The sequence below is a fragment of the Hordeum vulgare genome, chromosome 3H (genome assembly GCF_904849725.1).
Source record: "Hordeum vulgare subsp. vulgare chromosome 3H, MorexV3_pseudomolecules_assembly, whole genome shotgun sequence".
Classification (NCBI taxonomy): domain Eukaryota; kingdom Viridiplantae; phylum Streptophyta; class Magnoliopsida; order Poales; family Poaceae; genus Hordeum; species Hordeum vulgare.
In genome coordinates, this window is record NC_058520.1 from 53,255,215 (window position 1) to 53,280,643 (window position 25,429).

Below are 25,429 nucleotides of genomic sequence, written 5' to 3' on the forward strand. Positions count from 1 at the left end.
GGCTCCCCTCTTCTTCTCTCTCTGGTTCGATCTGCGGGGTGGGGAAGACGGAGGTAACGGGACAGGTTTTTTTTCCACTTAATGAAGGACTGCGGGTTGATTTCAACAAAATACAGAGTGTTTTCTGTAAAATTGCCACGACGGACGGCAGAATGGCTACGCGCTTTATTATTAGGGGAGAAAACAATTGAGTAGGTGCCTTTCGGCAGGATATTTGGATCACTTGCGTCTTGCGTGCGTGAATCGACCAGTGGCTGGCGGTGTTGTCATCGCTGACTTTCCTCGACTCTCCTGTCCAATCCTTTTGCCCTCCTCTCTACATAGCCCCCTCTCCATCCCCGACCTGCCCTTCCATCGCCCAGGCTGACCTAAAGCCGTCCACCCCGTCGTCTCCATGCTCTAGGACAACGAGCACGCGGGAGCCTACATCTCCACCACCACCGCCGGCCGCATCTCAGGTGACCACCGATCCCCTCCCCCCTGCCAGATCGCTCGAGCCCTCCTCGCTTCGCTCCCCAGATTCGGTTCGCTTTGGGGATATTCGTAGGCTAGAGCTCCCGATTCGACCTAGATATACGCTTGTTCTCTTGTCAAAATCGTGTGCGCGGGACGGCGGGGGCACGAGCAGCTGTCTCGGAGGAGGGAGGATTTGAGCCGCGAGCGAATTCCGTGTCCGTAGATTTGATGTCCGGTGTTCGCGAGAATTTAGGTTTGCGCCGGTATGTGTCGGTTGCTGGGTTTTGTGGCGGTGTGCTCACATGGCGGTGTGGTTTTCGCAGATAACTTTGAGGATGTCGACTCCTTCAAGGAAGAGGCTGATGAGGGACTTCAAGCGGCTGATGCAGGACCCTCCTGCGGGCATAAGCGGGGCGCCGCAGGACAACAACATAATGCTGTGGAATGCTGTGATTTTTGGGTATGAATGATGCTAGGATTACATGGTTGCGCCGTTCCTTTCTTTTCCTCTTCAATGTCTTTGGGTTGTGGTGTGCTCATGCATTTGCTCGTGTTGATTTGCAGCCCTGATGATAGCCCGTGGGACGGAGGTTAGTTGATATAAGTGTAGTTGCAATAGCTTTTTCAATGATGTCCTAGAATCCTAGAATTTCCTTGCTGGACTCCCTTGGTTTTGGTTGTTACATGCTAGGTGCCATGGCCACCAAAGATTAGCAATGTGATTCCAACCTGGATATCTCATGTCGTAATATTGGGAGTTCGACATATGGAATGATGTGGCGGTGCAGGGGTGTGGTCCGACATCGAAATGGGGGTGCACCGTGATGGTTATGTGCCAAACAACGTCACGATGGATACCCTAACGTCGTATTTTGTCAATGCCACTGCTGTCCATGCACTCCTGTCCTGAGGCTGCTGGAATGGTGCCTTGTCTATTGTAATAGGAAAATAATAGATATACAACATAATTCATATAAGGCAGTGTGGAATATAAAACGAAACAAATGACCGGAACCTGTTTTTCTTCAGAATAATTACCAAGTACTTAATTACTTAGACATATAGTCATAGTGATAAGAGTGCTGAGCAGAGAAAAAAGAGGTACTTTGATAGGTATCTCACAAGTTAAGTTTATAATATAAGTAGGCTTTGTTACGAAGTTGAGTTCCAAAGTTAGCATGTTGTGTTGGTAAAAGGTACCTATATAGAATAGAAGAGTTATGGCTAGCTAAGGCAAATAGCTGAGCTATTTGAAGCTATACGGCTGTCGCTACCGTAGTGGAACATTGGCATATCGCTGAACGATTAGGATCCAAAAAATCTGCAGCTCAGCTAGCTATTTAGAACCTTCGTCAATAGATCGAAAATACTAAATTTGAGAACCGAGTCTAGCCCAGCTTCATTGCAGTAACTAGCATCACATGCACGATTTGTATGGCTCATAGGTTGCTTATAGTATCCCTGTTATTTTTAGTTCTGATTGCATATTTTGATTTCTTTCTTTCCATTTTGTGCTGAGCTGTATCCCATTTTCAGGTACGTTTAAGCTGACTCTCCAGTTCAATGAAGAATATCCTAATAAGCCACCAACAGTTCGGTTTATTTCTCGGATGTTTCACCCTAACAGTAAGTTGTTTCACGTGATCTTTAAATACGTGTGTACACATGAAATAGTTAGATTAAATTGAGCTGGCATGCATTTCTAATTGAAAGATTGTTCTTAACGTATTTGTATTTCTAACTGAAATATTGATCTGTAACATACTACTAAGTGTATCTAATTTTTAAATCTATGCATATGTTTTTTGTAAATGGAGCCTACTTATTTTGTTTGCGCTTAGTTCTCTTGTTCCTTCTGTTTCAGAGACTTCCAACAATTAACTACTGTTCTTTGTATTTTGTTACCTGCTTTATAGATGTACACTTGTCGGTTGTGCTGTGAAGGCTTGATATTGATTTTATGCCGTGAACACATCTTTGCTGATTACCTTGAGCAAGCATGCTGCAGCCTTTACAGCACACTTTGAGTGCATGCGTAGCTTATGATTTTGAACTGATGAAACTCTCGCTTTCTTTTTACTCCGCTGATAGAAAGCCAAAAACAAGGATACAAATCATGTACTCTCCACTTCTACTTGTCATCGTGACCTTTTTCTTATGGCCTGCAGTTTATGCTGATGGAAGCATATGCTTAGATATCCTACAGAATCAGTGGAGCCCAATATATGATGTAGCTGCTATACTTACATCCATCCAGGTACAAAATAAGCAGCTCTGATTATTTATAGTTTTATACACCAACGTTTTGCAATGCCAGTTTGTTACACTTAACTATAGAGCATATATTTGAAAATTCAACTTTTCAATCTGTTCAAGCCTCGACTCATTACATATTGGTAGCTCTTCGGTGATACGTATATTTTCAACGCACTTGCTCCAATTGTTGGAGCATGTGGGGGATCAATTTAATTAGTGCATCTTCATTTGTTGGCAACTTCAACCAGCCAATCCACGCCCCGCTGCCTGTATCTTGCAGTAAATGCCTGGGATTCGGCCACCCACAGGCTAATTGCATCTCGGATGTTAGATGCAAAGCCTGTTATAATACGGACATGTGAACGGATCCTGTCTACTCCCTCCGTTTCTAAATATAAGTCTTTCTAGATGTTCAACTAATAGACTACATACGGATGTATATAGACATACTTTAGAGTATAGATTCATTCATTTTACTTCGTATGTAGACATCTAGTTAAATATCTTAAAAGACTTATATTTAGATACAGAGGGAGTAATTGAGAAGCACAATCGCCAGAGTCTGTGGATGTGCAAGGGAGGTGGGCCACAGAGTAGTGTTCCTGCTTATACGCTGGGGGCAAATGCCTTCTCCCCACTCCCTCTCCTTGTGTCCATCCACATTATTCTCTTCCTGCAACAATGGTGAACTTTGGAGTGAATCACCTTCCGTACGTTCCCCATGGCTTCACCCAGGGCCGGAGCCAGGAATTCTGATATGGGTATGCAAAGTCGATTATTTTGTGAGACAACAATACATAAGATACGAAAGTCCACACAATAATGGAAGTAATAAGACTGCATTATTGTTTGTAACAAACAATCCCTCACATAATTTATTATGTTCAGATGTCAACGATAGAATCACATTTTATCAATATGATCACGATTTTGGAAACAATAAATGATGATTAAAATGCATAAATTCACCTTGTTTCTCTTGCATCTATTCTGTTGACATATATCAATTATTAATAATCAATTATTAATGATACCCACGATGGATTATTGGACATATATCAATTATAATCAAGAAATATAGGTTATATCATCTGTTCTCAAATTGATAATAAGGGGAAATGAAGAACTGATAGAACAAAAAGATAACCATGATGGATGTTGCCGCAGTTGGGGGAGTACGTACACGTCGTGGTTGGGCGTTGGACTTGCCAGTTGCTTGCCGGAGTGCCGGATGCGCGCACCGCTAACCATCGTCCTGCTGCCGTCACTGTGAACGACGAGGGCAGGGAGTGCCTACGCGGTAGCGGCTGAGACACTGATCTGATTGTTGACCCGCGCGCGGCCGCAGGATGCCCTAGTTCTTTCGTGCGAATCGTGTATCAATCAGCAATTCCTCCGCTCTGAGCCTTCGACCCCTTACGTTTGCCCAGCAGCAAACTTAAAAAGCCCGGTGGCGGGCCTAAGTGAGATATTGGCCCACGTGGAGGAAACCAGAACGTGGGAGGACGCCAGAAGCCATGAACAGTGCTTCTGCTCTTGTTTTTCCTGATTACACGCGTAAAAAGGCTACCATGCTTGATATATACACATGGACATATAAACTGAAATTATTTGACAAAAAATATTGGGTATACATTGCATACCCTTGAATTAGTCTAGCTCCGCCCCTGGCTTCACCATTAGAGAGGGGCGAGATCAGCGGGTCCTGCAAATGAGGGTTCGTTCTCTCCTCCGAGGATCCTCCTGATGTTGGTGACGCTTGTATCTTCCCGAACTAGAATCTGAGGAGCTCAAGCAGGAGGCAAGAGTGGCCATTCGTACCTATGTCAGAGTTGTCAAGGGAGAAACGGTAGCCATCTCAGGACATCACCCTCTGGCTGTTGGTCTCTTCCAGTTTCATCTGTTATGTCTAGAGGTCGCATGGTGCAAAATGCAAAATTCCCATCCTGATTTCTGAGTTCAACGGACCGTGTACCTTATCTTTTATCATGAATATGAGGCCAGGAAGTATCATTCAGGACCCATTTGAGTGCTGGGTTCTTTTACTTGGTTTATCGCAGTGGCTTATTAGGCAGTCCTGTATTTGGAAGATAATTAATTCTTTTTGAATACTGCTGCATTGGCATGAGCCGAGGGACAGCATGCACAAGGTTTTGGTTAGGTCTGCTGTTGAGGACTGTTAATAGCATCCCCACTGATCGTGCCTCGGGCCTAGATAGTTTTAGTGGGTTGTTCATTAAAAAGTGTTGGCATATCATTAGACATGATTTGTACAAGCTGTGTGAAGATTTTTCTATGGTACGGGTAGTTTACAAAGCATCCATGACATCCTTACTACCCTAAAACCCCCAAATCAGAAGTACATGGAGACTACCGCCCAATTTTCCAACACAACTGTTGCCTCAAAATCATCACTAAGGTGGCGTTTAGTTTGATGGCTGCGGGGTATTGGTTGGGGATATCTTTGGTTGTAAGGATGAGGGTTTGGTTGGATAGCCAAGCTTTTTTGTTTGGTTACATGAAAACATAAGTTGTTGGCTTGTTGTGATGCCCTTTTTTCACGAGAGATGGTGATTCTACCTCTTTGCATACAAAATTATTATTTCTCCAAACCAAATTAATTCACAAATTGATACATGTGCTGTGAAGTAAAATATATTATATATGACTATAATTAGACCAATATGTATATACTACCTCTGTTCACTAATGTAAGACGTTTTGACAGTTTGTTCGAACTGCCAAAGCGTCTTACATCAGTGAAATAATCTGGTATACCACACATGCATTCACAGTTTTCCCAATAAATATAGATGCATCCATTTTATACACACATAACATTTGCCGAAAGTTGCTCATAGCCTGAAAATTTGCTGAAGGTAGGCTTATAATTTGCTCTAATACTACTATGGCAGCAAAGGCAACCTATTGTTTGGTCAAAACCAGGAACTGTAGGACTAGCAGCAAGCACTGGCCATCGATCCAACCCAATTTATACATCGAGGTCAAATACACTGACACTTCAAACCCATAGTATGCAACGGATGGAGGCCACACCTTGAGGATGGGATGGCAGCGACCCACGGTGGAGATCTTGCCGGTGGCCATCACCGCTCACGCGAATCAGGTCGATGAGGCGGATGGGGTATGTGCCACTGCTCACCTAGTAGCCAGCCCTGCCGCTCGCACTCTTCCTGCAGACATAGAAGAAAGGAGAGGGCACGGTGAGAGGTGAGAGGAAATCCTAGGAAGAGAAAGAGGAGATGAGGCCCTGACATATCATCGTCGCTCGCTTTGCCGTATCTCTGTGCACAACCGCCACTGCCACAGCTAGGGATTAGCGAGAGAGACGGGATCTGGGTAGGCTGGGTTATTGTACAGGAGATAAAGGCGGGTGATAGGAGATTTTTTTTCAAGAGGGTGAGGGAATTGCGCGTCCGCAAGCTGGTTTCTCTCATCTGGTAGGTTTCCGCGGCTATCGTCAACCAACATATACAGAGTGTTCCCAAAATTGGGTTGCCCTTATCCCCGCAGACCTGCCATCCTTCCTTCCAAACTAGTGGTGTCACACCAAAAAGTGGACCTGTCCCTTGCATGGATGGCTACCAAACGCAAAAATACCACCTAAAATCTCACCTAATCGCCTTGAAAGTCATTCTTGACCTTGGGCACGGGAATCAATACGGATTCATCAAAGGCCTATAATGCTTGGAGTTCTGAATTTCTCCGTCGGTGCAATCAGTCTAATAGGGAGATTGTGGCGCTCAAACTATAGACTTAAGAAAAGCCTTTAGACATTGGAGGGCTCCACAATTATTACTATGCTTGAGGCCTATGGGTTTGATAGCCACTGGATCAGATGAATCAAGTTCCTCCTCAGTTCTGGTACTCCTGCTATCCTGCTCGTTTAATAGTAACATATTAAAGGCCTATCCTCAGTTTTGATACATATTAAAGGCCTGCTATCCTGTACATGGAAACCGTGTTGTGTTTCCAATCACTCAGCATGTCTCTCTCTCTTTTTTTGACAGCAATCACTTTGCATGTCTCTGTTGGAGGCAACGGTGTTGGTTGTGGTTGTGCTGAACTAACCTGAGCTTTTGTCCCATTTGCAGTCGCTGCTGTGTGATCCTAACCCGAATTCGCCTGCTAACTCAGAAGCTGCCCGCATGTTCAGTGAGAATAAGCGAGAGTACAACCGCAAAGTGCGGGAGATTGTCGAGCAGAGCTGGACGGCAGACTAATGAGTTGAGTTCACCATGCGTTCTCATGCGGTCTCTGTATCAAAATGCTTGTAACTGAAATGGTTGAACTCCGTCTTTACCACCTGAAACAGCAACTTGCTTTGTTGCATCATTTGGCTGGACGGTTGGAAATGCCTATACTGTCTGTATGTGGAATACAAACATTTTGTAACGTCCTCTTGTGTGAGTTTGTAAGTTGTATCACATCACATTGACTCTGATCTGGGGCACAAATCTTCACTTGCTATAGTTGAATGGTGTAGAAGTTCAAAAAAAATCATGAAAAGAACGCAGTGGCTAAATATCATGAGCAATATTTAATCCTATTCGCGTGGTTATTCCGTAATAAGTTGAACACTAATTTCGATGCGGCTGTAGTTGGTTGAGTCAAAAAGGATGGACATGAAATTGGTCTAGTCTCGACTGAGCTTCTCTGGAATTCACATTCATCTTTTTATATAATTTCATCTTGTATCCATCTTATTATTGACGTTGCCTTGCTGCACATACGTTGCTCTGACACCATTTTCTTTGTGTGAATATTCCAAACGCAACGTCACATAATGCGGGTGCACCATCCCATGTCCCACCTTAACAATTACTCCCTCTGTTTCAAAATATAAGACCTTTTAAAGATTACACTCGAAGACTACATACGGAGCAAAATGAGTGAATCTACATTCTAAAATATGTCTATGTACATCCGTATGTAGTTCATAATACAATATCTAAAAGGTCTTATATTTAAAAACGAAGGGAGTAATTATTAGTTAGCCTGTTTGTTCATCTCAACATCCACCCCTTCCAACCCTTTCTAATCTTTTCGACCGCTATAACAAATCATTACACGGAGGAGGGTCTTGAATCCATTGTTATGTACTCCCTCCGTTCCTAAATATAAGTCTTTTAAGAGATTTTATAAATAAACTACATACAAAACAAAATGAACGAATCTACATTCTAAAGTATGTCTATATACATCCGTATGTAATTCTCTAATAGAATCTCTAGAAAGACTTATATTTAGGAACGGAGGGAGTACTATGTGGAATAATAGTATGAGTGGGACATAGAGGAAGCGACAAAGGTGCACAGCTGTACGGGAACATAGTATTGGCATAGCTTGAGGTTTCCATGAATTCACAATATATTTCAGTTATTATGTTGACCTTCTGGTAATGGTGGTATACTTGTATATTTAAAATAGATTTCAAGAAAATTTAATAAATATTTTTTTCTCTATCTCTACCTCACTCTCTCTGTCTCTTTCTCCTAACCACTCTGAGAACCTTTAGAAGCTGAATACGAAGTTGAGGCAATAAATTGACACAATCATCACCAGTTTAAGAAAACACATGCAATCTTGTATCAACATCGGTGATGTTTTTTTTTTTGTAAAGATCGAGTGACTTATGTTTCTATAACAATAGGGTTTACTATTCTTGTGCCCCCGATTTCTTAGTTGTACTCATTCATCTCCACGCTGTTAATTTTTGCTTACTTTTTTCACTCCCTTATCCGAAACCCTAAAAAATGGTCACAGTGGAGGACACTGCCGGGTCAATGATTTGATTGTTAACTGCTGACAAGTGGGGCCGCGTTGGACCGTATCGCCCGGTGGACCTGCCAAGTGGGGCCATGTTGGACAGTGGCGTTGGTTGGGCCGTTGGGTTATGGTTTCATTCGACTATTGGGTCGTTCCATGAAACGCGTGCATGCATACGTTGATGCACGCCGCCATGATACAGAAACCTTGTTATGCATGCATGATATGAGCCAGCTAGCCTGCCTCCATGCACTGATGCGCGTCGCCATGATGCCCCACTGACACAACCTTCCTGCATGTGAGCCGCCACAGACGCAGCGACGATCGCTGCCGCTGGTTCTCTTCTCGCACGCGTCTCCTCAATCGATTCATATCTTTACATCGTTTCAGCCTTTTCGATCCACTCCGCATCTATTCAGCGTGACAACTAAATTCTAGGGCATAACGATCGACACATCTCGTTTGAACGTAGCAACATGCGGTCGATGCCCACCCTTATTTCAACCACCCACCCCTGCACCTATTCTCCACACATCTATTTGTGCCGACCCCTTCTCTTCTTCACCCAAATCTAGAGCACTCTCGAAGCGAGGCGAAGATGGAGCACTACGGCCCCACCTTCCAGCTGCCACCGTTCGTGCTGGAGAGGTGGTACCCCGCAGGCGTCGTCGTGGAGAAAATGCTCCGCGTGTGGACGATCTCACACTGGAGGGGGGCTAGGGATTTGGCCGAGTGGTTCCTCCGTGCGGGCTTCCCCCACCTCCCGGCGGGCTTGCCAGTGATGTTCCCACTGGAGGAATTGCGTCCAAACTCCAGCTCTCCGCCGACAAGGCTCATCGCTAATTTCACCAACAGATTTGATGCGTACCACCTGCTGGGCAAGGTGTTCTGGTGTGGGTGCGAGTTCATCGCTTTCACAACCTACAACATCTTCACGGATCTCGATAGAATCTTCTTCACCCGCAACATCATCCATAACCTCCCCTACTACCTCGGCGAGAATAACATGGAGGAGGAGCAATGAAGAGAAGGCGCAATGTCGTGAAGCATGTCTTGCCCTAGGGTGTTAGGGCTTTTTATATATTTGCATATTATGTCGTTGCTTGTACCGTGGACCTTTTATCCCTGTCGTGTTATGTCATGTTTTATGTAAGAACCATGTTATGCTTGCTACTATTTATATTATCTGTGTTATGCTTGCTATTTCTATTCGTGGAAAAACTGATTTTGGGGTTATCCTCATAAAAATGGATGGAGGGTAGTCCATTCGGCTTGTTATATTCATGTTGTGTGATATTTGTATTTTGGTCCTTATATTTTATTGGTTCCAAGTTTTGGCACGTGCGGCTAATGGACTAGTTGAGGTGTCAAAAAAGGGAGATAAAGCTAAAAAAATGAGCCATGTTGATGTTGAAAATAAGAAGGAAAAGAAGCTATTTTTTTGAATTATTGGTGGCCATATATATTACCTATATATTTAATGAACAAAAATAAGCTAATTGTTTACTTGTTGGTGGCCATATTGCATGAAACAAAAAGCTAATTGTTGACTTTGTAGGTGCAATCAAATCAAGAAAGAAAAAACCCAGAACCAACACATGCACTATATTCTAGGCCTCTCTTATCTTTGTGGGCCTTCGACAGTCAAAACCTTGTGCAGGCCCAACGAGGACTTGGTTTCATTTTGGGTAGACGAGTGGGCGAGCAGAACCAACCTCTCGCGGATCGCCCAACGATTCAACGATGCGGAGCCGTCCATGTGATCCAACAACGCGAAGCCTGCACACAACCTACCCTCGGAATTCCTTCTAGAGACAATATGTGAGGGCTGTCGCTTGGAGCTAGGGTATGATCGGACGGCTGCAGTTCGCCGTTAGGGTTTGGAGAGATACTGTGGGGTTTTGTTCCGGTCAATGTGGTTATCTTAGGTTTGACCAACTTTCAAATGACCTTAACTAATTCAAAAAAAGGAAACCTTCCCGATTTGTCGTTCTATAAGACATAGTTACCATAAAAATATAGACCTGGTTTAGGGACATTTTTATGAAAATCATTTTTTGAGGTGAGCTACCATTTCCAAGTTCAAATGAGCAGAACTAATTCAAAAAAATCAAAAAAATATGAAACTTGCACCCATCACCGTTTTCTATGACCGAGTTGCTGGGAAAAACAAGAAACTTGGTCTATGGGTATTCTCATGAAAAATCCTTCACAAAACATAGCTATCATGAACGAGGTTGCATGAGATTCAAGCTAGGGTTTAGGGCTAAGCATGTCATAGTTTTTTAAAATGCTCTTATTGGGCATGGACCCCATATTTGCACACTATATGTCAACTTTTGATTTTTGGCTCATTTAGAAAAGGTCGCAAAATTTTGCTTAGGAATGGGGTGTTTAGCCTAACTTCGGAGCTCATTTGGAGCACATTTTTCATGACTAGTATTCACATCAACAATAAGTGGGAAGGATCTGAACATGCATATGCCTAATATGTGAGAACGATATAAACTTATTATTGAATTTCTGAAATTTTAAACCGTTTTCATAATGATTTCTATTAAAAATGGTCTGTTTACCCTAACTTTAGAGCTCATCACCATGCCATATTTATCATGACTACACACATACATCGGATTGATCATCTAACATGTGTCATAATTCAAAATCATTGCAACATCACATCACAAAGCAATGGATTTCAAATGTTGCTTATAATTTAAAGGTTAGTTCAAATTCAAATTTTGCCTTAATTAAACATCACCTCACACCACATCACATCACATCACATCCTAACATCACATCACATCACATCCGAACATCACATCACATCAGTGACACTTGTGATCTGCGTGGGTTATCGCAACACAAAGTGGGTAAGTATTTCCCTCAGTTATGAAACCAAGGTTTATCGAACCAACATGGATATCAACCACAACCGTCTTCAGCGGCTGCACACAAAAGAACAAACAACTTGAAACCAACGCGAGCAAGAGGGTTGTCAATCCTCTTGTCTTGTTATTTGCAAGCAAGTGAGGTGTGTAGATAACTGTAGATAGTAAGATAAAATAAAAACAAATAAATAACAACAAGGTAATGAAGGTTTTATTAATATGTTGTGAATGGACCCGGTGGCCATAGCTTTCCCTAATGGCATCTTTCATGAAAAATAGCATATGCTGGGTAAACAAATTACCGTTGGGCAATTGGCAGAAAAGCAGATAGTTATGCGATATTCACGACAATGATCATGTGTATATAGGCATCACGTTCATAAACAAATAGGTCGACTCCCCCGTGCACCTATTACTTTTACTCCACTCATCGACATCTATCCATCATGCATCTAGAATATTAAGTAAAACAAAGTAATGCATGGAGAACAATGACATGATGTAGACAAAGTAAACTCAAGCAATATGGGTAAACCCCATCGTTTTATCCTTAGTAGGAGCAATAGAAAGACACATCTTGTCCCCTTCTATCACTGGGATATAGAAATTCTCCAGGCTAAACCTACCACAAAACACTTCTCTCACCGAATAAATATCGATCTTGTTGGCCAAACTATTTTAATAGATCGGAGAGAATTACGAAGCTATCATAATCATGCACATAAGAATCATATAATTATTCAGAGGTGACTCAAATATTTATCATGAATAAACTGAACATAAGCCCACAATTCATTGGATCCCAACAAACGCACCGCACAAAAGGAATTACATCATATGGATCAAAGCAAAGATGCGATGATCATTGTATTGAATATCAAAGAGAGAGAGAGAGAGATTGCCATCTAGGTACTCACTATGGACCCGCAGGTCTGTGGTAAACTACTCACACATCATCATGAGGGCAGGAAGATTGATGAAGAGGCCCTCCGTGATTGATCCCCCCTCTGACAGGGTGCCAGAACAGAGCTCCAGATGGCCTCCCATCGAAACAGAGACTTGCGACAGTGTAAAAAGTGTTTTAGGACTCCCTCTAGTGTTTTTAGGGTAGATGAGAATTTATAAGCCAAAGAACGGAGTCGGGAGGGCCACGAGGGAGGCACAATCCATCAGGACGCCCCCAGGCCACACCCTATTGGCTTGTGGGCCTCTCCTGAGGCCTCCAGCCTTCTTTCGATGCTCATTGGTCTTATTTTGGTCCAGAAAAAATCACCAAAAAGTTTTAGGGCAATTGGATCTCGTTTGGTATGGAAAACCTGCAAAGTGAAAAACACGCAGAAAATAGCAACTAGCACTGGGCACAAGGTCAATAGGTTAGTGCAAAACAATAATATAAAATGATAAATAAATACCCCAAAAGTATTCTAGAATGATAATATATCAACATGGAACAATAAAAAAATATAGATACGTTGGAGACGTATCAAGCATCCCCAAGCTTAATTCCCGCTCGTCCTCGAGTAGGTAAATGATAGAAACATAATTTTTGATGTGACATGCTATCCATGATGTAACCTTATGCATGTATGCTCACTGAGAAACGATGAATTAACAAACATTAACATAGCAATACTTATAGGTATATGTAGGAAATAATTAATCTTTCAAAGTATATGATCCTCAAAGATTGTTTTACCCCCATCCATCTTTATTATATTAGCAAGGCATGGCTCCATCTTCACCACATTAATACAAATGTCAAGCACCACAATATTCAAGTCACGCAATTGGATCGTACTTTTTCAATATGCATCAACCTTTTATTCTTCACGCAATACATGAGCGTGAACCATTGGACATAACATAAAGATGGAACAGAATATGGTTGTAGGTTTCAAAGGGGTAAAAGTGGATAAGACAGTCTCACATCAACTAGGCGCACAACGAGATATGGAGATGCCTGCCGATAGATATTGATGCGAGGAGTATGGATTGCCATGCAAACTATGCACAAGAGCTATAAGTGTATGAAAGCTCCACTGAAGCTAAGTGGGGTGTGCATCCAACTTGCTTGCTCATGAAGATCTCGGGCATTTGAGGAAGCCTGTTATCGGAATATGCAAGCCAAGTTTATGAAAAAGTGATTCCCACTAGCATATGAATGCTATAACATGAGACTCTCTATGTGAAGAACAAGGTGCCACTTTGAGGCACAAGTGTGGTAAAGGATAGCAGCAAAGTCCCTTCTCTCTTTTTCTCTCATTCATTTTTTTATGGTGGGATCATTTGGCCTCCCCCAGTTTTATTTCCTCACTGGGACAATGCTCTGATAATGATGATCATCACACTTTTATTTACTTACAACTCATCATAAAAAGTGACAGGACGATATGACTCTGAATGAATGCCTCTAGCAGTGTACCAGGATGTGCAAAGATCTAGCGTGACATGTATAAAAAACATGATGAACGGTGGCTTTGCCACAAATACTATGTTATCTCTATATGATCATGCAAAGCATTATAATGATGAACGGACTAGTCATGTGAAGTGAAGATGGCATTTGCATGGCAATATATCTCAGAAGGGATGTGGAAATGCCAAGATAGGTAGGTATGGTGGCTATTTTGAGGAGGATATAAAAATGTTTATGTGAAACAGAGCATGTCATGTCATGGGGTTTGGATGCACCGGTGAAATTGCACCGATCCTCAAGGTTAGAACGGGCGATGCACGGTACCGAAGAGGCTAGCAAATATGAGGAGGTGAGAGAGCGTATGTCCATGGTGTAAAATTAGTCATGAAGAACTCATATACTTATTGCAAAGTTTTATTAGTTTTATCATAAATCAAAGTACTACCCACATGCCCCGAGGTAGAGGGTTGGTAGGAATTAACCATCGCGCGACTCTGACTCAAAACAACACAAGGATTTCAACGAGGAATAGAAATGCTCACACTTCATCACCATGCCTTTTTAATTTTTATAGATGAACAAGAAGTTTAACATCTCCTAATATCGACACCTATCTGAATTAATGATAATGCACTCTCACCTTTTTCATATCACGACATCAATATCATTAACCAACAATTCCTCTATATGTTCTACATGATGGTTTTTATCATCACTCATTGGATACTCATTATTTTTGATCTAATATTATGACCCATGCAAATTACCGTCACTATTTGTCCAGATCTCAAACAAAAATAAATGAAGAACGAGAGCATAATATTTCTATAAAATGTACACGCCACCGTGTTCAAAAATATATAAGTGAAGTACTAGAGAAACTTCTAAGCTCAAAAGATATAAGTGAAGCACATAAAGTATTCTAGCAAGTTGTGATGATGTGGTCTCTCTCTCTCTCAAATAGGTGTGACCAACAAAAAATGTTTGTGGTAAACTGAAAGTAAAAGCAAACAAAAGCAAACGATGCTCCAAGCAAAACTCATATCATGTGACGAATAAAAATATAACTCCAAGTAACATACCGATGGATTGAGACGAAAAGAGCAGATGCCTTCCGGGAAATCCCCAAGCTTAGACGCTTGAGTCTTCCTAGAATACTACCTTGGGGTGCCTTGGGCATCCCCAAGCTTTGATTTTTCTTCTCCTCAATGCCTTGTCCATCGGGACAATACCCAAAACTTGAAAACTTCAATCACATAAAACTCAACAAAACTTCGCGAGATCCGTTAGTATAAGCAACATATCAAATACTTTCAGGTGCTGTTAAAAATTAATTATTATTTCATTTTAGCATATGGTACTATATATTAACTCCTCCATGGCTTAGACCCCTCGATACAATCCATAGCATCATCAAAACAAGCAAACTACACATGCAAAAACAGAATCTGACCGAAACAGAACAATCTGTGGTAATCTGTAATGAACCTATACTTCTGTAATTCCAAAAATTATGAAAAATTAGGAAGACCCGAGGAATATGTATACCAATATTGTGTAAAACGTTCAACTTAAAAAGACATTCTAGTAAAATCAGAGAAATTCTGCACTGGACGTCAAAGTTTCTGTTTTTGCACCATATCAATTCTACTGATCTTGCAAATCATCCCAAAGGATTTACTTAAAAACACATCATTGCAGAGGCAATAATCATGTTATCACACACTAACAAAAATAAAAGAAAAAGTTAAACATAACTATTGGGTTGCCTCCCAACGCGCGCTACTGTTTTATGCCCCTAGCTAGGCACATTGCATAGTTTCAAGTGTTGTCATCTTTGTTATCAAGCTCCTTAATAATAAAACCATGGATAGTAGGAACAAGAGAAGACTTGAGAATAGGATCCTTTATCATATCTATGAAGTTAGGGTGAACACTAATCGTTTTGAGATCTTTGTTTCTTTCGGTGGGAGCTGTACTAATGCTCTTAGGAACATATATGAACTTGGGACTTTTGTCTCGACAAATACTAGCATTAGTTTTAGATGGTGTAAAAGTAGAACCTACTTTGTCAATCACCTCCTCCATTATACTAATTCTACTCAAACCTTGTTCCACCCTATTATCAATAATAATGTCCTTTTCCTTTAAGGATTTCAAAGTCATTCCTACACGTGACCCAAGTTGAGTGATATCATTATTGAAAGTGTGTTATATCACTAGAGGGGGGGGGTGAATAGGAGATTTTTAGAATTTCATCACTGAGGAAATTCCTTGTGAGGAAAGTCCTCAGTTATGAACTTAGTGCAACGGACATAGTATAGGATCAGGAGTGCAAAAACGACTACAACAAAGTACTCGATGAAATTTAAGAGATTAGGTTTGCACAGTTCGCAAGTACGGAGTAAGCAGGTGAAGATTAACTCAAGTGAAGAATTTGAGGTTGAGGAAATTCAGAGAAAGTCTTCAGATAAATTCTTCAAACATCACAGATGAAATTCTTCAACATACAATTGAGGAAATGAAAAAGTTGAATAAATAGAACCCATAGCTCGATGGAGACAGTTGTTGATGACCCAGTTCCAACTACTGTGATAGTTCTACGTCTTGTTCGGAGCGGCTTGGTATTGAAACCAAAAGGACACACAGTCCCGGGACAAATAGTCCCTACCATCTTCTCCTTATCTAAGGACACACAGTCCTCACCCAACACTCATGGTAAGTCTTCAGGGCAGACTTCCAAACCCTCACAAACTCGATCGCCCGACGATTCACAATTGATTGCTGGATGCTCTAGACCATGACGCCTAACCGTCTCGAGGCTGCAGAGTAGTCAAAGGTAAAAAGCGTCGGCTCCACACAGGAACAACTTCTTTAGTGATGCTCAATCACTTGGGGTTTTGGTTTTGGTTTGGTGTTTGGGGTATTTCCTCACTTAAATTTTTTCTCTCGAAGACTCTGAGGAATTTGGGTTGCTCAAAATGACAAGTGTCAGTTTCTCTCGGAGCAGCCAACCAACAAGTGGTTGTGTGTGTGTGTGGGGGGGGGGGGCTATTTATATCCTGGGAGCATACCGACATGATTTGACATGAATTCCCTTAAATAATGTGACCGTTGGGTGGATAAGATCAGTGAGGTGGCGCGTGGAGCGACAACAGTCGGAACTTTCAACTGTGAAAGTCCACATGTCCTCATATTCCTCACTTTGAGGCTTTGGTAGATTTAGGCTTGGGTTGAGCATCATGAGGGAAATCATTCCGTAGTTTTACCTCGACCCCCTTTAACAGTACGGTATTCCTATGACAAGTATAAAGAAAATGAAACAGAAAGAGTAAGTCTTCACGCTTCAAAGTCTTCAGAGTGTTTTCTTCAGGACAAACCGAATTCCTCATCTTCAATATCTTCATGAGGAATATCAATTTCATCGCAATTTCTTCGTGATCAAAGTCTTCAAGGAAGGACCAAAGTATTCACCCGAATACATACGTTTTTAGGGGTCGATATTCATCATATAACTCAAATTCCTCACGACTTACAGAGCCTGTGTACACTAAGGGGCTCTAGATGCAATTACAATCTCCCCCTTTTTGGTGGTTGATGAAAATTAGGTTAAGTTTTCAACGGGGATAATAATATGGGATGTAATTACAGAGTTTTGAGGAATTTGAAGTTAAGATACACAGAAACTACCCCTGAAGATGTGCATATTTTGAGGAATTTGCTTTGAACAGCAGATGCACATTGATGATTTATATCATGGAGATCTCCCTGTGTATCTTACAATTCATGCATGCATTTGACATATAGTATGAGGAATTGGATATGCATGATGAAAAATGGTGTTTGAGGAATTTCAGCATGCCTGCATTAATAAACTTTGAGGAATAAGCATGCGAGGAAAAACATTCAAAAGAGTTAGAACACCATCAGGCTTAAGTTACAACTCATTACATAAAAAACTTCAGAAGAACCAAGAGTTTGTAACTTAATAAAGTTTATAAGCCCATAAAGTATCCCGCTTGAAGACTAACTCTCAGATTTCCCCCCTTTGTCATCAAGTGACAAAAAGGGACAAAACTGATGACTAATGCCTTTGAAGAAATTCAATTCTTTGTTGATGTAAAGGCGTGAGCATCCTTGGGGACATACTTCTTTCTTGGACCAGTTGCAGTGTCCTCTGGTTCTTCATCTGACTCTGAAGTGCGAAATGAAGAAAATGAACTGTCCTCCAAGTCAGGAACTGGAATTGGCTTGAATTTCTTCTTTGGAGGCCACGACCAGTCAAAGTCTTGAGTAAATTCCATTTCCTCAAGTTCCTCAGGAGTCTCCACGTGAGCCAAAGTGGCCCAAGTGCGATCAAAAACCTTATGAAGATAATAATGATTTTTCTTTACCGCATTTTGAGTCTCATTGAGGGTTTTCACAATGGCACCAAACTAGCGTTTCACCCACTTGTGATTGCGATCGACTTTTTGGTAAAGACCGAGGAGAAGCTCTCTGTTAGTCATCACCTGAGGGGCAGTTGGGCTTGGAGGTTCTTGAGTAGCAGTATCATCATATGAAGAATATGAATCAACCTTGGGAAATTGGCCGTCTAGGGGTCGATTTCCTTCATCAATCACGGACTTGCCTTTGCCTTCAACACATTCAAAAGATTGCTTAGTGACTTTGATAGGCGGCAGATGTCCGAGGTGATTCTGAAAGTCAGCTTGATAATTGATGCCCGATCTGTTCCTGATGAACCTCATAATCCACGGTGCATAAATCTTCAGCTCATATGGTGTCAAAGCGTTGTCAGCCAAAGTCCTCAAGAAGAAATCATGGAGATCCATGGGAATGCCATGAATTACGTTGAATAGGATATTCTTCATGATGCCTACAACATCTTCTTCATTGTCATGCCCTTTGATTGGAGCGAAAGAATATGACAAGATTCGATAGACGGTTCTGGGATCATACTTCAGATCCTTTACGAGGAATCTAGTCCTTGGAGGTTGGCCTTGAGCCAAAGGCTTAATGAGGACTTTCATGAGCTTGTTCGACAGTTCTCATTCATCATACATTTTGACTGGATCCTCTGAGGGAATTGATATTAGGAGAGCTCGAAGCAATTTTGTGGCTGGAGCTTTGTAATGCGTGTGCTGAGTCATCCAGTCCAAGACCCATGTGGTGACGTCTTTTGGGTCGTCTGAGATATGCACTGTGGCATAAAATTGAAGAATTATGTACGTGTTCCAATCTCTGATATCTGTGCAGAATGGCAGTAGCCCAGCTTCGTGAAGAACATTGAGGACTGGGGTGAAGCAAGGTATTTCCTCCATGTCACAATGAGGAATATGGATGTGAAGAAATATCTTCTTTCTTCCACAAAGCACAGAGGCATAATAGTTGAGTTGATTTCTGGTCCACAATTTTCTGTGCCTTATGCGAAGCTTATCATAGGGGTTTGCACCTGTGAAGTAATGTCGTTCATAAAAGAATGCTTCCTTCTAAAACTTCGGCCTCTTGGGGAAGGGTTGATTAGGCTTCGGCTGAAGATTATGCTGCTGTGCATCTTGAGGAGTTGTGGCCACCACCACAATGGCAGTTTCAGGATTCACTACAACAAGGTCAGTTTCAGCATTTGGGGCAGAAGCATTTTATTCATCTTGAGCATTTTCTTTAGCTTGAGGATTTTCTTTAGCTTGAGGAATTTGCTGACTTGAGGAAGCAGTTGCAGTTTTTGATGCTGCATTTTCTTCAGCTGATGCAGCTGATTCGCGGTCTTGTGCTGATTCCTCATGTATGCTCTTTTCATTAGAGCCAGTCAGAATTTCAGTGTCAGCCGGAGTTTGAGGAATTTGGGTTGTTCTTGGTGAGTTAGGGTGAGCTTGTTCCCAAAACTCATCATGGATCACAGGTGTGCTGCATCCAATTTCTTTATCACCCTCCTTTTCTTCAATTGTCATTGGAGGTGTGGCGGTTTGAGGAATATCATGAATTTAAATTTCCTCATCCATCGGTGTGGATGCACGAGAGCGAGTGTCTTCCATTTCTTCATCCTCTCCGGGAATGATGTATTCCTCACCGAATGGAACCATCATATACGATGGTGCTACATTTGAAGGAGTAGCATCCACCGGGGCCGATGAAGATTTTGAAGGCATAATCTTCAGACGTTTTGCTTCTAAGGATTCTGAAGCCATTGAAGCTTTTCTCTTTTTAGCTTCTTTTTCAGCCGCTTTGGTTTTCTTCACGTTTGCTGCAGACGGAGTTACTTTATTTACCTTTGAGGATTTACGTGAAGGAGCAATTTCATCAGGCGCTATTTTATCAAAGTCAGGCGTGGCATATTCTTCAGCTGGAATATTCTGAGGAGTTTCTTCAGCAGCTGGTTCTTCATTTTCATCTTCCTCATGCAATTCAATAGTGTAGCTTGGCTGAGGGTTTGTTTGCCGCTTTGGAGCTGCCATTCTGCTATTGTATTCATCAATTGTAGAAGTTGCAGCCTTGACGAATTGCACTTTGACCCTCTTACGATCAGCGTGAAGACTTGTATACTTGTCCGTGAGGGTTTCCAGTTCAGCTTGAGTTGAAACGAGTTTCTTAGGCGATAGGTTGAGGAGGTTCTGCTTCAGAAATTTCTCCTTTTTAACTTTAGCAGCCCTGGCTTGTTTGGCTTGCCGTTCCTTCCATTTGACTTCATTGATGAAAGTGGCAACCATGTGGCTTACACTAGGGGGAAGCTTCAAATCATCAATCAGAGTGTTTGGATCTTCATACAAGAGGTCTTTGAAGTCTAGCAATACCTTCGGATCCATTGCAAGAGGAATGGAACTGCCAGTGGCTTGTGCAACTCTTTCTTGTTTGATTTTGATAATGGCTTGAAGTGTTTCATCATCAAATTCTTCACTTCCTTCTGATGCAGAAGGAACGTTGACGATTTTGTTTGGACTTGGTCTGGTACCTCTACCAACAGTCATCTTAGTCTTCAACAGACTTGGTGAAGATTTTGAGGCCGAGCCAGTGGCAGATGGTACAGAGGAACTGGGTTGTTCAAATTGAATCTTACTGAGCTACGGAGGGGGTGAAGACTTTGCTACAGTTGAAGATTTTGTAGTCGTTGCAACTTTCTGAGGAAACTGCTCTTTTAACGCAGTTGTTGAGGCTTTTGGTTTCTTCAGTAGAGCCTTCTTCTGAGGAATTTCAGCGGAAGAAGCCTGAGCAGCTGAAGAAGTGGCAGCAGTGGCTGCAGCAGCAAAGTCCTCATTGAATTTCGTCACGACAGCTTTGGCCTTTTTCTGCAATTTAGACAAGTATTTGTCTTTTTCATCAGGGTAATCCTCAATAGTGGCTACACTTGATGGATGAGCTGTTTGTTGATCTCCATGTGGCAACCTTTTGCAGGGAGGCTTGAGGAGAACTTCTTGGCATATTTTGGAGTCACATATGTGTACTCTTTCCGCTCTTTTTCCCATTGAGTTCAACCTCTGAAGCCTTATTTTGCGCTTCACCATGGTCTCTTTACCATGAATTTCCTCATCAGGTGTACAATAATCAGCATAGATTTCTTCAAGGATCTCAAAGGAAGTATTCTGTTCCAGCTTCTTGCCACCTTTCTGTTTCCGGTCTTCTTCCATTTTCTTCAGCTGAGGTTTTTGGTGAGGAATTTGAACTCTTTATGATTCTGAAGACACAGGTAAGGTTTTTTCTAGAAATGCTGCAAATGAGTTAAGTTGATGAGAACCTAGTTATTCATCAGCTAACATTTTGTACGTGTGAACAGAGTATAGGTGCGAAGAATTTGGAGAGGTCATATGCGCTCTCAGATTTGAGGTAATTGAAGAATTACTTAAGTTGAGGAATTTGACCAGTTAGTTGAGGAATTTGACTAAGCATTCTGATCTTGGGTTTCAGAGTTGTGTAGATTCGAAAATTTACACAATTGAGGAATCTCGTGAAGAATTTTAGTGACTTAGTGAAATTCATGAAGTGTTCTGGACATGGGTGTGCACTGCTGAGGAAATTTCTGAGGAAAAACTGATTTCACGAATCTAAAGAGAATTAAGTGATCAACGGGGGCAGTAAAATAGGATTTTATTTACCCTATGCGAAGAACACGATGAACTGAAGCAGTAAAAAGAGGAAGTTCTTCGGTCCAGATCTTCAGTGCCCTAACTTGGCGACTGAAGATAGATACGACAGCGGCATAGGAAGATATTCTGCAATCGGCGTGAGTCCTGCGACGACGAGGGCGAGGCTGTGAACCTTTTCCTCACCGACGAAGAAGATGCTAGCGACGATGCTAGGGTTCGAGCTCGAGCGGAGAATATGAGAGGGAGAGAAGAGTTTTGACTGAGGGGGGTTAAGGGGTGATGTCTACTACGCAACCTTCTCCTTGTAGACGTTGTTGGGCCTCCAAGTGCAGAGGTTTGTAGGACAGTAGCAATTTTCCCTCAAGTGGGTGACCTAAGGTTTATCAATCCATGGTAGGCGTAGGATGAAGATGGTCTCTCTCAAGCAACCCTGCAACCAAATAACAAAGAGTCTCTTGTGTCCCCAACACACCCAATACAATGGTAAATTGTATAGGTGCACTAGTTCGGCGAAGAGATGGTGAAACAAGTGCAATAAGGATGGTAGATAAAGGTTTTTGTAATCTGAAATTACAAAAACAGCAAGGTAACTAGTAACAAAAGTGAGCACGAACGGTATTGCAATGCGTGGAAACAAGGCCTAGGGTTCATACTTTCACTAGTGAAGTTCTCTCAACAATGATAACATAATTGGATCATATAACTAGCCCTCAACATGCAACAAAGCGTCACTCCAAAGTCACTAATAGCGGAGAACAAACGAAGAGATTATTGTCGGGTACGAAACCACCATAAAGTTATTCTTTGTGATCGATCTATTCAAGAATTCATACTAGAATAACACCTTAAGATACATATCAACCAAAACCCTAATGTCACCTAGATACTCCATGTCACCTCAAGTATCCGTGGGCATGATTATACGATATGCATCACACAATCTCAGAATCATCTATTCAACCAACACATAGAACTTCAAAGAGTGCCCCAAAGTTTCTACCAGAGAGTCAAAACGTGTGCCAACCCCTATGCATAGGTTCCCAATGTCACGAACCCGCAAGTTTATCACCAAAACATACATCGAGTACTCACATGAATCCACGTGTGCCAACCCATATGCATAGGTTCCCAATTTTCACAAACCCGCAAGTTGATCACAACAGGTAGACACGTGCAAGACATACATCAAGTGTTCTCAAAGACTCAAGCCGATAAGATAACTCCAAAGGGGAAACTCAATTCATTACAAGAAGGGAGAGAGGGAAGAACGTCATAAGATCCAACTATAGTAGCAAAGCCCGCGGTACATCGAGATCAAGACATCTCAAGAACACGAGAGAGAGAGAGATCAAACACATAGCTACTGGTATATACCCTCAGCCCCGAGGGAGAACTACTCCCTCCTCGTCATAGAGATCGTCGGGATGATGAAGATGGCCATCGGAGATGGATTCCCCCTCCAACAGGGTGCCGGAACGGGCTCCAGATTGGTTTTTGGTGGCTACAGAGGATTGCGGTGGCGGAACTCCCGATCTAGGTTTCTTTCTGGGGTTTCTGAATTTATAGGAATTTATGGCGGTGGAATTGCGTCAGTTGGGTCAACGAGGAGGTCACAAGCCGGCACGGTGCGACCTGGGGGGGGGGGTGGCCGCGGCGTTAGGGCGTGTGACTCCCTCGTGACTCTTCTGGCCTTCTTCCAAAGCTTCGAGGGTCTCTTTTGTCCAAAAAAAATCATCGTAAAGCTTCATTCCATTTGGACTCCGTGTGAAAAAGGGTCAAAAACACCGAAAAAACAGAAACTTGCACTTGGTACTGAGTTAATAGGTTAGTCCCAAAAAAGATATAAAAGGCATATAAAACATCCAAAGTTTGACAAGATAACAACATGAAACCATCAAAAATTATAGATACGTTGGAGACGTATCAAGCATCCCCAAGCTTAACTCCTGCTCGTCCTCGAGTAGGGAAGTGATAAAGAATGAATTTTTGATGCTTTCATGCTACCTAGCATAGATGTCCTTTGTAACTCCTCTTATGTAACATGGATGTTCAGATCCGTTAGATTCAAAACAATAGTTTGCTATTGATGTGGAGACAATAATACTTCAAACAAACTAGCAAGGTAATTATGAACTTTCAAAATAACAAGGCCAAAAGAAAGTTATCCCTACAAAATCATATAGTCTGGCTATGCTCTATCATCCTTGCACAACGAATTTAAATCATGCACAACCTCGGTATTGGCCAAGTAATTGTTTTCACACCTTTACTTTCTCAAACTTTTTGAACTCTCATGCAATACATGAGCGTGAGCCATGGTTATAGCACTATAGGTGGAATGGAGTGGTGGAGGTTGTGAGACAAAAAAAGGAGAAGATGGTCACATTGAATAGGCATATCAATGAGCTATGGAGATGCTTATCAATAGATATCAATGTGAATGAGTAGGGATTGCCATGCAAGAGATGCACTAGAGCTATGAGTATGTGAAAGCTCTTAAGGAAACCTAGTGGGTGTGCATCCAACTTGCTTGCTCACGAAGACCTAGGGCAATTTTGAGGAAGCCCATCATAGGAATATACAAGCCAAGTTATATAATGAAAATTTCCCACTAGCTATATGGAGGTGACAAAACGAGAGATTCTCAATCATGAAGATCATGGTGCTTAATATGAAGCACACGTGTGGAAAGGAGATAGTAGCATTGTCCCTTCTCTCTTTTTCTCTCATTTTTTTGGTGGGCTCTTTGGCCTCTCTTTTTTGTGTGGGCATCTTTGGCCTCTTTTTGTAAATGGGCTTCGCTGGCCTATTTTATTTCCTCACATGGGACAATGCTCCATCAATGATGATAATCACACTTACAACTCAAAACTTAGAGGAATGATGACTCTATATGGAATGCCTTCGGTAGTGTACCATGAAAATGGTCTAGCATGTCATAGACATCAATGGAAACATCATGCTAGCTATCTTATGATCATGCAATGGCAATGTAGAAGCTGTGGCACATGTCATGGTGGTAGTTGCATGGCAATATATCTCGGAATGGCTTTGAAAAATCCATAGTAGGTAGGTATGGTGGCTGTTTTGAGGGAGGCTAATGGTGGTTTTATGCACTGGTGAAAGTTGCACGGCACTAAAGAAGATATTGATGGTGGAAGGTGAAAGTGCATCTAAACCATGGACTCACCATTAGTCATGAAGAACTCATATACTTGTTGCAAAAGTCTTAGGAGTAATCGAAACAAAGCATTCAACGCATACTCCTAGGGGAAGGGTTGGTAGGTATAAACCATCGCGCGATCCCGACCGCTACACAAAGGATGACAATCAATAAACTAATCATGCTCAGACTTGATCACATAGCGGTTCACCATACGTGCATGCTACGGGAATCACTAAATTCAACACAAGTATTTCTAGATCCACAACACCTTACTAGTATAACTTCAATATTACCACAACCACAACTCAAAACTAATTGAGATGAATCAAACTTCTCTAACTACTCAATGCACATAAAGTTGGAAGTTTTCATATCCCTT

The 25,429-nt window shown here is 41.9% G+C and overlaps 1 protein-coding gene across 1 annotated transcript; it reads left to right on the top strand.

Moving 5' to 3' along the window:
* The first annotated feature begins 250 nt into the window (after nucleotides 1-250).
* On the top strand, nucleotides 251-7,224 carry LOC123442938 (ubiquitin-conjugating enzyme E2 2-like). The gene is made up of 6 exons (XM_045119127.1): nucleotides 251-458; nucleotides 780-916; nucleotides 1,021-1,046; nucleotides 1,993-2,082; nucleotides 2,625-2,713; nucleotides 6,828-7,224. The coding sequence occupies exons 2-6, from the start codon at nucleotides 792-794 to the stop codon at nucleotides 6,954-6,956; spliced, it is 459 nt and encodes a 152-aa protein (XP_044975062.1). The 5' UTR covers nucleotides 251-458; nucleotides 780-791; the 3' UTR covers nucleotides 6,957-7,224.
* Nucleotides 7,225-25,429: the final 18,205 nt, after the last annotated feature.